Source organism: Garra rufa, unplaced genomic scaffold (genome assembly GCF_049309525.1).
Source record: "Garra rufa unplaced genomic scaffold, GarRuf1.0 hap1_unplaced_362, whole genome shotgun sequence".
Lineage (NCBI taxonomy): Eukaryota > Metazoa > Chordata > Actinopteri > Cypriniformes > Cyprinidae > Garra > Garra rufa.
In genome coordinates this window covers 1,592-14,792 of record NW_027394629.1, presented here as the reverse complement: position 1 = coordinate 14,792, position 13,201 = coordinate 1,592, and the positions used below count along the sequence as shown (strand labels likewise).

The 13,201-nt window shown below is 35.2% G+C and overlaps 1 protein-coding gene across 1 annotated transcript; it reads left to right on the top strand.

Annotated features, from left to right (window-relative positions):
• Positions 1-2,113: 2,113 nt before the first annotated feature.
• atp8b3 (ATPase phospholipid transporting 8B3) lies at positions 2,114-11,372 on the top strand (the record flags this gene model as incomplete). The annotated part of the gene is made up of 11 exons (XM_073832935.1): positions 2,114-2,302; positions 2,726-2,838; positions 4,056-4,220; positions 4,328-4,439; positions 4,523-4,598; positions 5,940-6,060; positions 8,154-8,340; positions 10,417-10,640; positions 10,754-10,837; positions 10,916-11,140; positions 11,234-11,372. Coding segments are annotated over 11 exons (1,635 nt in total), but the record flags the coding sequence as incomplete, so codon positions are not given.
• Positions 11,373-13,201: the final 1,829 nt, after the last annotated feature.

Here is a 13,201-nt window from a genome sequence, read left to right as displayed (position 1 = left end):
ACATGCAATTACAGGGCCATAAATTGTAGAATTTACAGCTTTTGACCACCAGGGGGCCCCAAAGTTATTTTGGACTCTCAGGACATTGGTCCCAAGTCAGTACATGTACTGACTTATTTACAGCTTCATTTAAAGAAAAAAAAAATTGTTTTTTGACCATGCAGTTTACAAGTTGTTAGCAAAAGGTACAATATCATTCAAAGGTTTTGGTTCAGCAGAATAATAAAGGGATAGTTCACCCAAAAATGAAAATTCTGTCACTAATTACTCACACTCATGTCAGTCCAAACCTGTAAGATCTTCATTCATCTACAGAACACAAATTTAGATATTTTTGATTAATTCTGAGAGCTTTCTGACGCTGCATAGACAGCAATGAAAATATGCTCAAGGCCCAGAAAGGTAGAAAAGAAGCCTCTTGTGTTCACCAAGGCTGCATTTATTTGATAAAAATACAGTAAAAGCAGAAGTAATACATGTTAAAATGTCCTTTTATTCCCCGGATAATAAAGCTGAATGTTTAGTGCCACATGATCCTTCAGGAATCTTTCTATTAAGCTGATTTGCTGCTCAGGAATCCTCAAACTTCAACTTCAGACTTCAAACTTTTAAACAGTAGTGTAAGTGCAACTTCAAAGCTCTTGGTAGTGTGAGAAGGTAAGAACGAAAGACTGTAAGAACTTCCAGACAAAATAAGAAGGATAATATAGCTGCAAGCAGCAATTACAAGCACTTTAAAGCATTTCAGCACACATGAAAAATACATTACATATTATTTAGCAAGCCTGTAACCAACTTAATCAATGATTTCAAAAAGCATTTTTGGCAAATGCAGGTAATTGTAATAGCGGCAGCTGTGGTCCGATATCCCTAAAACTTTGCATGCTTGTTTATAATCACCTCTTGCATGCGCTCACCAGGTTTTGTGAAGTTTTGAGTTTTCGTTTTGGCTTTATAGGCTTTTGGGTATATTTGGACGTGCACTTTTTCTAAATGACCCTGTTATAGCTTCCCAAAGGATACATTTCAATGTTTGTTTTAAAATTATTGACTTTGAAAGTCCAGAGAATTGTACTGCAGTGTTTTTCTCAGATTGAGCGACAAACCTAGGACTAGTTCGCAAAACGGTGTCAACAAACGGTTTGATTGACAGAAGTGGTTCTAGAGGCAAAGTTGTACAGAACAAGGAGGTCTATCGTATGATACCAATATTGTGTCAAAAACCGTGCAACATACAATCATTTACACCCTTGAAAAATGCGATATGGCCCCCCCGTTGCCGATTTCTTTCCAAATTTCTCACAGACCTTTTAGGGCCATGAGTCAAACGGGCCCACCGAGTTTTGTTCCAATCAACCTTCAATAACCTTTTCTAACAGGTGCTTAGGGTTCATTGGCCTATGGCGGCCATGTTTTTTGACATGCGCAGATGTCTTTATAGACGCTTGTGGCACTTTGGACGAAGACCGTGCATACTGATTTTCACGATTGCGTAGTTATGGACATTTGTGTTTTTTCCCTCTTATAGCACCACCAAGTGGCCAAGCTCTGCAATTTATTTACCTATATATTTATTTATTTATTTTCCCACATGGCCTCAGATTGAGCTCTTACATATGCATTGAATTTGATATCTCATTCTGTGCTAAAGTTATAGCCGTTTTAGTAAAGACAGCCCTGCCCCTTTGGAACATTTTGGTGCCCCTTTGTAACAGAGAGTCAAAAGTTCAACTTTTTATTGGGATAATTATTTGTATTCACTCTCCAGAGAATATTTCTGCCCTGGGTCCAATCGGCTGAAAAACCTAGGACTAGTTCGCAAAAGTAGGTTTTTCAAAAAATATTTAAAATACCCGAAAATTTTGCCAGGGTGACAGATGAATCGAGGCATGCGTTTTGTCTGGCGTGAGCCAAGGATTTCAGCGATTTCATACTCTTGATCGCTGTAGCGCTTCCATAAGGCTGATTGGGGTGAGGCTTGGTGACACTGTAGATGGTGTGAGTACTACCATCCCTCAAAGTTTCAAGTCAACACGTGAAATATTTCACTTTCACAAATGGAGACCATGAAAAAACAAATATTTTACATTGTTTTTGTTTTTTTTAAATACAGGTTTGCCTCATTACCAGGCTGCCTCTCCAGATGAGGAAGCTCTGGTGTGTGCAGCACGAGAGCTTGGCTGGGTGTTCCTCTCCCGTACACGAGAAACTCTCACCATCAGTGAGATGGGCCTCACACAAAACTATCAGCTCCTGGCCATCCTGGACTTCACCAGCAAGAGGAGACGCATGTCAGTCCTGGGTGAGTTTCATTAGATGTTCCCAAATTGATAGTTCACCCAAAAATGAAAATTCTGTCATTAATTACTCGCCTTCATGTCATTCTAAACCCGTAAGACCTTCATTCATCTCTGGAACACAAATTAAGATATTTCAGATGAAATCCGAGAGCTTTCTGACCCTGCATAGACAGCAACACAACTGACATTATGGTTAAGCCACTGATGTCTCATGGACTATTTCAACGATATCCTCAGTACCTTTCTGGACCTTGAACATGGTAGTTGTGTTGCTGTCTATGCAGGGTAAGAAAGCTCTCGAATTTCATCAAAAATCTTAATTTGTGTCACGAAGATGAATGAGTTTGGAACAAAATGAGTAATTAATGACAGAATTTTTATTTTTGGGTGAACTAACCCTTTAACATTTGGATTAATGTATACAGTGCGGGACCCTGGAGGACAGTTGAAGCTGTACTGCAAAGGTGCAGATATTGTCATTCTGGAGAGGCTTCAGAGGGACTGTCCACTTCAAGAGAGCACAGAGAGAGCTCTAGAGGTGAGGCGACTTTAAAAGCCCGTCGTCCATTGTTAGAATCATTTTGAAAAGGCCAAAACCTGTCATCAGTATGATTTGGATTGGAATGGTCTCCCACAATTGCTTTCCCAAACCTCATCTGCCTTGGAATGCAAGATAACATGACACAGTTTGCTATTGTGTTTCATCCGCACACTCTGAGGCACAAGTGATGAAGAAAAAAAGAGCCACATGCTTCTTCCTTCACTTCCTTGTTGCAGCAACTTGAATTTTAATTGTTAAAAATTAAAATTACCCCATAATTGTGTATATGACTTTCTTCTTACAGACCAATACAATCAGAGTTATATTAAAAAATGTCCTGGCTCTTCCAAGCTTTATAATTGCAGTGAATGGTTGTTGAGATTTTGAAGTCCAATAAAGTGCATTCATCCATCATAAAAAGTGCTCCACGTGGCTCCAGGGGGTTAATAAAGGCCTTCTGAAGTGAATCAATGCGTTTGTGTAAGAAAAATACCCATATACAAAATTTGAAATGGGAAAACCAGTCTCCTCTTGGCTTCTATCGAAATACCTCAACCTTTTTCTTTACAAATCTTCGTTTTGTACTTCTAATTTGTTCTAATTAATTCCACGTTCATCTCTTCTCACCTCCTGTGTCCTACGTCATCCGCTGGAACATCGCTCTCCCATAAACGCGCGTACGACAGTTAGCGGAAACTGGAGATTACAGTTTATAAAGTTTTAAATATGGATATTTTTCTCACACAAATGCATCGATTTGCTTCAGAAGGCCCCTGGAGCCATATGGAGCATTTTATATGATAGATGGATGCACTTTTTGTGCTTTAAAATCTCAGCACCCATTCACTGCCATTATAAAGCTTGGAAGAGCCAAGACATTTTTTTAATATAACTCCAGTTGTATTCACTTAAAAGAAGAAAGTCATATACACCTAGGATGTATTGAGGGTGAGTAAATCATGGAGTAATTTTCATTTCTGGGTGAACTATCTCTTTAAGAGACTATTTTGTTCTCTTGAACACATCTGAAACGCAAATGTTTTAAGCAATATTCTAATTCTGTGCAGTTAAATTCACAACTTTAGATGGAAAAACAGATCTAAATCTATTTGACTATAAAGAGCTTAAGCGTTTTAAGTTGTGTGGACGCTAATATAGTTAGAGCTCACATATATGATTGTTTATGTCTTTGTATGTGTGTGTGTGTTTGGCAGCTGTTTGCTCAGAGCTGTCTCAGGACTCTCTGTGTGGCGGTGCGCTCGGTTCCTGAAGCCCTGTGGACGGAGTGGAGCCGCACCCTCAGTCAGGCGGGTACATCGACGGGTAACCAGGAGACTGTGCTCGAAGAGATATATGATCAAATGGAAAAAGACTTAACGGTACTCAAAGGGAGTTGTTATGAAACACTAATTGTCTCTGGAGTCAACTTTAGGCATATTATCTAATGCACATAGCTTTCTGTTATGAAACAATTGTGTTTGTGTAGCTGTTGGGTGTGACTGCCATCGAGGATCGTCTCCAGGAAGGTGTTCCCGAGACCATCGCCACCCTGCGGAGGGCAGGGGTGAAGGTGTGGGTGCTGACGGGAGACAAAACAGGTGCTGTTTCAGCAAACGTATACATTGGTTTTGAAAACCTGAAGCCAAACTAATTTTCATTGTCTGCTACTTTTTTCCAATAGAAACGGCTGTGAATGTGGGATATGCGTGCAAACTGATGGATCCAGACACGACTCTGATTCAAGGGGAGGAGCTTAGGTCAGAAAATACAGGCATATCACCTGGGACCACAAAACTAGATAATACTTAAAATATTAAAATTAATTGCTATTAGTATAATAAATTAATATAAAATACATAATTATTTATGATAATACTAACAAATGACAAATAACACAATTAAAAATAATAAAACATTAATATAATAAATATCACTATTAATAATTTTAATTATCTATATATTATCTAATTAATTACCTAATATAAAATAGTAATACAGTTTATTAATATTGTTAATAATTTAATTAATAAAATAATATTATATATTTTTTAAAATGATTATTACTATTTTTACTTAAGTCATTATTATAAAATAACAAAACTATATTATTAACTAATTAACATATTAAAACAGAACTAATTAAATAACTACCTTAAATTAATGGATTTAAAAATCGTTATTACTATTAAAATAACAATATTGACAACAACAAATTAAATTAACATATTAACAAATTAATTGATTAACCAACTAACTACCTTAACATATTATTAATAGTATTAATTTTTTTTTTTTTTTAAAGTATAACTTAATACATTTACATTTAGCAGACGCTTTTATCCAAAGCGACTAGTAATATAATAATTATCTAATTAATTGTTTAATTATTAACCAATTATTACCTAATATAAACAATGATACAGATTAATGTTATAAAATGATAATGATGATGATTATTTAAAAGTATAATATAATATTAATACTAAAATGAATTATCTAATTAATTAATGTTTAATTATTATCTAATTATTACCTAATATAAAAAATTGTATTAACATTATAAATTATTAAAATAATAATATTATTATTTTTTTTTATTATTATTATTATCCTTTATAACTAATATTACTATTAAATGGCAATAACATATAATAAAAACAAATTAATTAATTATCTAACATATTAATGATATACAAATGATTATTACTAATAAAATAACAATATAAATCAATATTAACATCATAAATGCATTATTATTATTATTATTATTATTATTGTTAATGTTATTGTTTTATTATTATTGTTATTATTATTATTATTATTTATAAATTATAATCATTATTATATAATATAATTAATATTACTGTAAAATAATAAAAATGTCAACAAATTAACAAATTAGTTCATTAATTAACCAACTAACTACCTTAACATATTAATAATCTAACATTATTATTACTATTATTATTATTATTGCTTAAAAGTATAACTAAAATATATCAAAACTTTGATGCAAGAACTTTTTTGCATCACACCTGTTATACAGAGACACATTCTCGTGTAATATAACGCAACATGACTGTTGTCAACATCTCCAGGCAGCTTCTAGAGTCTCCTTCTCCAGATGTTCATGGCATGTTTAAAGAGCCGGAGGTTTGGATCACAGACAGGAAAGCCGTGAAGAGCAAAGCAGCGCTGGTCATTTCGGGTCCTGAACTGGTGAGCATCTAAAGCAAAAGGTTTATGCTTTTAGATCTGATAATTTACTCACCTCCATATCATCCAAGATGTTCCTGTTTTTTTTCTTCAGTGAAAAAAAAAAAAGGTTTTTGAGGAAAACCTTAAAAACCTTTCCAAGATTTTTCTCCATATAGTGAACTTCAATGGGGATCAACAGGTTGAAGGCCAAATTACAGTTTCAATGCAGCTTCAAAAGTGTCTACACGATCTCAGCTGAGAAATAAGGGTCTTATCTAGCAAAACAATTGGTCATTTTCTAAAAAAGAATAAGAATTTATATCCTGTTTAACCACAAATGCTTGTCTTGTACTAACTCGACTTAACACATTATGTAATCACGTTGGAAAGGTCACACGTGAAGTAGACGGAAGTACCGACCCAGTGTTTACAAAGTGATTTTTCCTTTTTTTAGAAAATGGCATTGTTTTCACGAGATAAGACCCTTATTCCTCGGCTGGGATCGTTTAGAGTCATTTAAAGCTGCATTGAAACTGCAATTTTTTACCTTCAACCCATTGATCCCCATTGAAGTCCACTATATGGAGAAAAATCATGAAGTGTTTTCCTCAAAAACCTAAATTTCTTTTTTGACTGAAGAAGGAAAGACATGAACATCTTGGATGACATGGGGATGAGTAAATTAGAAAGATTTCTGAAGGATCATGTGACTCGTGTATTGATGCTGAGAATTCAGCTTCGCATCACAATTCATAAATTACATTTTGAAATCTATTAAAATACAAAACAGTTATTTTAACTTATAATAATAATAATAATAATAATAGTAATGATATACACTACCAGTCAGGTTTTTTGTGTTTTTTTTTTTTAAAGAAGTATGTTCTGCTCATCAAGCCTGCATTTATTTGATCCAAACTACAGCAAAAACAGTAAAATGTTGAAATTTTTACTATTTAAAATAACCATTTTCTATTTGAATATATTTTAAAATTTAATTTATTCCTGTGATTTCATTCTGAATTTTAGCATAATTACTCCAGTCCTTAGTGTCACATGATCCTTCAGAAAGCATTCTAATATTCTGATTTGCTGCTCAATTTTTTATTATTATTATTATTATGTTGAAAATGGCTGAGCAGAATTTTTCAATATAGGTATTCATTTCTAGCATTTCTTTCCCCCTGACAAAAAAATAAATAAAATTATATTCACTCCAAGCTTTTGAGTGGTATAGTAATATAATGTTACAAAAGCTTTTTGTATTAGAAAAATGCTGATCGTTTGGTCTTTCTATTAATCAAAGAATCTTGAAAAAAATGTACTCAACTGTTTTAAATATTGATAATAATAAAAATGTTTCTTGAACAGCAAATCAGCATATTAGAATAATTTCTGAACTATCATGTGACACTGAAGAGTGAAGACCCAAGTAATGATGCTTAAAATTTAGATTTGATCACAGAAATTAATTGCATTTTAAAATATATTCAAATAGAAAGCAGTTACTTTAAATAGTAAAATGAAAAACATTTTTTGACTGTTTTTGCTGTACTTGGGATCAAATAAATGCAGGCTTGGTGTGCAAAAGAAACATTAAAAATCATACTATTCAAAAACTTTTGACTGGTAGTGTACATATGTGACCCTGGAGCACAAAACCAGTCTTAAGCAGCACGGGTATATTTGCAGCAATAGCCAAAAATACATTGTATGGGTCAAAATTATCGATTTTTCTTTTATGCCAAAAATCATTAGCATATTAAGTAAAGATCATGTTCCATGAAGATATTTTGTAAATTTTCTACAATAAATTTATAAAAACTTGATTTTTGATTAGTAAATATGCATTGCTAAGAACTACATTTGGGCAACTTTTAAGGCGATTTTCTCAATATTCAGATTTTTTCGCACCCTCAGATTGCAGGTTTTCAAATAGTTGTATCTCAGACAAACATTGTCCTATTTTAACAAACAATATATCAATGGAAAGCTTATTTACTCAGATTTCAGATGACGTAAGAATCTCAATTTCGACAAATTTACACTTATGACTGGTTTTGTGGTCCAGGGTCACATATGTAGTACTATTATTTATTTTCTGTATGTTACAGGCAGAATTGACCAGAGCACCAGAATGGGGAGCAAAGTTTGTCGCTCTGTCCGATCAGTGCCAATCTGTATTGTGCTGTCGTGTGACACCGGCGCAAAAAGCAGAAGTGGTAGAAATGGTCAGAAAGCATTCGACTTCGATTACAATGGCGATCGGCGATGGTGCCAACGATGTCAACATGATCAAAAGTAAGAAACTCAACTATTTAAATGTATTATTTGTTTAATATTTACAGTCAAGCCCGAAATTATTCATATCCCTGGCAAATTCTGACTTAAATTTACTTTTATTCAACCAGCAAGTTTTTTTTTTATTAGAAACGACACATACGTCTCCCAGAAGATAATAAGACGATGTACAAGAGGCGTCATTGTGGAAAAAAATTATTACTCCTCTTTTATTTACATTTGAACAAAAAGTGGCATGTCCAAAATTATTCATACGCTTCCTATAATTGCTGACCAGCTTTTTGCGTGTCTCCACTGGTATTTTTGCCCATTCGTCTTTAGCGATGAGATCCAACTCTTTCAGGTTGGAGGGTCTCCTTGCCATCACCCTGATCTTTAGCTCCCTCCACAGATTCTCAATTGGATTTAAGTCAGGACTCTGGCTGGGCCACTGCAAAACGTTAAAGGTTGTATCAGCGATTTCTAGCCTAAAACATAAAGTGTCAATTTCAGCTGACCTTTCTTCACGATCCGCTCGCTGCCTGCCCCATAAATCGACTGTAAAAAAAAAACACGTCTCTGTGGTCAGCTTAGGGTCCGAGATATGGCAAAAAAAACAATCGGTGCTACCAACCTTTCCACACATAAACAAACAGTGTTCCAACCAATCAGCGTCAGGGGTTTGGTGTTGTGGACTTTCCTACTGGTGCAGGGATGTGAGGGAGGCGGAGCGAAAGTCCACAACACCAAACCCCTGACGCTGATTGGTTGGAACACTGTTTGTTTATGTGTGGAAAGGTTGGTAGTGCCGATTGTTTTTTTGGCATATCTCGGTCTATCTTGGTTTTTTTGGCATACCAGAGAGACGCGTTTTTTTCACAGACAATTTATGGGGCAGGCAGCGAGCGGATCGTGATGAAAGGTCAGCTGAAATTGTCACTTTATGTTTCAGGCTAGAAATCACTGATACAACCTTTAATGTTTTTGTCTGCTAACTATTTCTTCACCACTTTTGCTGTGTGTTTTGGGTCGTTGTCGTGCTGAAATGTCCACTGGTGCCCAAGGCCAAGTTTCTCTGCAGACTGCCTGATGTTGTTGTTGAGAATTTTGATGTATTGCTCCTTTTTCATAGGTTCCCACCACCATGTTTGACAGTGGGGATGGTGTTCTTAGGGTGGAAGGCTTCTCCTTTTTTACGCCAAATGAAGGCTACATCATTGTGGCCAAACAATTCAATTTATGTTTCATCTGACCATAAAACAGAAGACCAGAAGTCTTCTTCTTTGTCCAGATGAGCATTTGCAAAGGCCAAGCAGGCTTTTGTGTGCCTTATCTGGAGAAGTGGTGTCCTCCTTGGTCTGCGTCCGTGGAACCCAGCGGTGTGCAGTGTCCGTTGGACTGTCTGCCTTGAGATGTTGCCACCAGCAGAGCCCAGATTCATCAGGATGGCCTTGGTGGTGATCCTTTGGATTCTTTTTTAGCTCTCTCACTATCCTCCTGGCCAGAACAGGTGTCACTTTTGGCTTCCGACCACGTCCTCTGAGATTTTTCACAGAGGCGTCTTGTATTTTTTAATAATACTTTGCACTGTAGCCATTGGAACATCAAAACATTTAGATATGGTTTTATAGCCCTTTCCTGACTTGTGAGCAGCCACAATGCGCAGCCGGTCCTCAGTGAGCTCCTTTGTTTTAGCCATGACTGTCCACAAACCAACAGCAGAGAGCTTCTGTTTTTCACCTGTTGAGTTGATTAAAACAGCTGTTCCCAATGAATCAGGGTAATTAGGATGCTTTAGAACAGCTTGGACCATTTGGAATGGTATTGAACTTTGGATTTTCCAGTTTGCAAAGGGTATGAATAATTTTGGACATGCCACTTTTTGTTCAAATGTAAATAAAAGCTAAGAAATATTTTTTCCCACAATGTTGCCTCTTGTACATCGTCTTATTATCTTTTAGGAGAAGCCTGTTTCATTTCCGGTGAAAAAAACTTGCTGGTTGAATAAAAGTAACTTTAAGTCAGAATTTGCCAGGGGTATGAATAATTTCGGACTTGACTCTATTTGTATCAACCAAACTCTCGTATTTTTACCAGCGGCGCATATCGGCGTTGGTCTTTGTGGCGTGGAGGGCAGTCAAGCGGTGCAGAATGCAGATTTCGCTCTGGCGCAGTTTAGCTTCCTTCGCAGGCTGCTGCTGGTACACGGCCACTGGTCATACTACCGCATCTGCATCCTTCTGCGCTATTTCCTCTACAAAACCACCGCGTTTGCTCTGGTGCACATTTGGTATAGTTTCTACAATGGCTTCAGCGCTCAGGTTAGAGCAACTAGGTCACTTTATCCACTTTAAACCCACCAACTGCATTGCAAAAATATCAGTCATTAGAGATACGTTTGAGATTAAAACATGTATTTTTCCCTTTTTTCCAGCCTATGTATGAAAGCTGGTTTATTAGCCTCTACACAACAATGTACACATCCTTGCCCATACAATGTATGGGTATGTTTGAACAGGTAAGCTTAATACAAAGCAAATCTAACCGCTGATTGGTTCATCTGGAAGTCTAACTGTTCACATTAACTTCATTTTAGGATGTGAGCGCCAAGAGTTGTCTGTGCTGGCCGGAGATCTACTGTGTTGGACAGAAGAAGCAGCTTTTCAATCCTTTAGTTTTGGCCGTCACACTTCTCTACTCGTTGTACACTTCTATCATCATGTTCTTCATCCCTATGGGAATATTGCAGTACGCTGCACTCGATTATCAGACTTTAGCCGTAACGATTGAAACATCTGTGGTGCTCACCACCACTGTTGAGGTAAGTAGACGGCATCAACAAATGCTACAATCAAATTTATTACAAGTATGATTGAATGAACTATTTTTTTTTGTTGCTGTCTGTTGGTTTTAGGTTATTCTACATACAAAATTCTGGACCAAGTACAGCGTTGCAGCAGTGCTTTTTAGTTTGGTGGCGTTCTTTCTGTCCACACTGGCTCTACATAGCGCTCGGCTCTTTACTGCCTCACCGAGAGACTACTTTTTCCTGGGTATTTATGTTTGCAGATTAATCATCATTCATGTCAATTACATATCCCTAAAAGAGACAAGTGCCTTTTCATTTTTATAGAAAATGCACTTGCAAAAAGCAATTTTAGGTGCTAGTTTTATTTATCTCTATAATTTTTTTAAATTATATTTTTATGATTGTATCTGTTTCCATGACTTATCCAAAAATTGCAAATAAATGTTTTTTTTTTGTATATAATTTTTAGATTTTAGAAATAGTTAACTGGTTTTTTTTTTTCAGAAGGTAGAATATATGGATAATACAAATGCATTTTAATCTCATTTATAATTATATTAGTTTTTCAAAGTAGTGTTATAGATTTAAAAAAGTAATTTGATCCAATTAAATCTTTTATAATTTTTCATGGGGGGGGAAATGCTAATTATATTTTATTTGTTTTTAAATGTCATAGACTTAATTTAAAATGAATATTGGAACAATTGCAATTTTCTTTAGGATTTAGAAATGAATGAGTATTAGAGAAATTTAAAATTAAAAAACAAACAAACAAAACAAAACAAAACCAAACCAAACAAACAAACAAACAAAACAAATATATATATATATATTAGTGGTGGGCCGTTATCGGCGTTAACGTGCTGCGTTAACGTGAAACTCTTATCGCGCGATAAAAAAAAATATCGCCGTTAATCTATTCTCAAATTTGGGTTGGGAGCTGGGTCTAAACTACGCAAGCTATGATGACTTTCACCTTGATAGTTTAACGCGGATGTATACCGAAGACTGTAGAATATGGTCGCGCGTTTAAGTCTCCTCCGCCAAAACACAGACGGGATCGCGTCGTCCTCCATTCATAAAAAACGAATCTACTATAGCGAAATGCCACGTAAATTCGTCGTTTTTTGGATTCATAAATCAAATGTTGGTCAATCACTTAATTCAAATCGCGATATGGACTATAGTGTATGTGAAAACTGAAATGCAAAAAGACCGTTTTAATATGAATCCGATATGTTCCGTTTGCCTAGCTGTATGTATGCATTGCGGAGACGAGCTTTTACTACACGCATACTGAAACACACGTGACGCTCCCGGTAATTTTTGGCATTTTCATCTCACATGAACAGATAAACTCAATCTCCCAAACTGCTGTGAGTGTCACTTTTACCGTTTCATTTGAGAAAACTAGCATCATATCATACTGTATGACACAGAAACTTCACGGCAACCTGTCAAAATAAAAGTACGGTGTAACATGTAATGGGTTGGGTAGCTGTTGACGTTAAAAAAACACAATCTAATAGGGAGAAAAAATAATTTCAGTGTTAGTTAGTTAGTAAACACAAGTAGGCTACATCTAATTGAACATAATTTATTTTCATCAACAAATTATCATAGAACAGCTTTATGAGCTTTATGATCCATTCTCAAAGACTTTAAGTCATTATTTGGGTAGCACACATATTCTGAATGCCTTCAGCAGAATTCAAATTAGCCATTTTAATCTAGATTAATCTAGATTAATTCCAAGATTTAATCTAGATTAATCTAGATTAAAAAAATTAATCTATGCCCACCCCTAATATATATATATAATTTTTTTTTTTTTTCAGAATGGAGAATATGTGGATATAACAATGCATTTTAATCTTATTTATAATTTTTTAAGTAGTTTTATATTTAAAAAAAATATTTCAACTAATTAAATATTTTATAGCAGAGTAAATGTTTATAATTATATGTGACCCTGGACCACAAAACCAGTCTTAAGTCGCTGGGGTATATTTGTAGCAATAGCCAAAAATACATTGCATGTGTCAAAATTTTAGATTTTTCTTTTATGCCAAA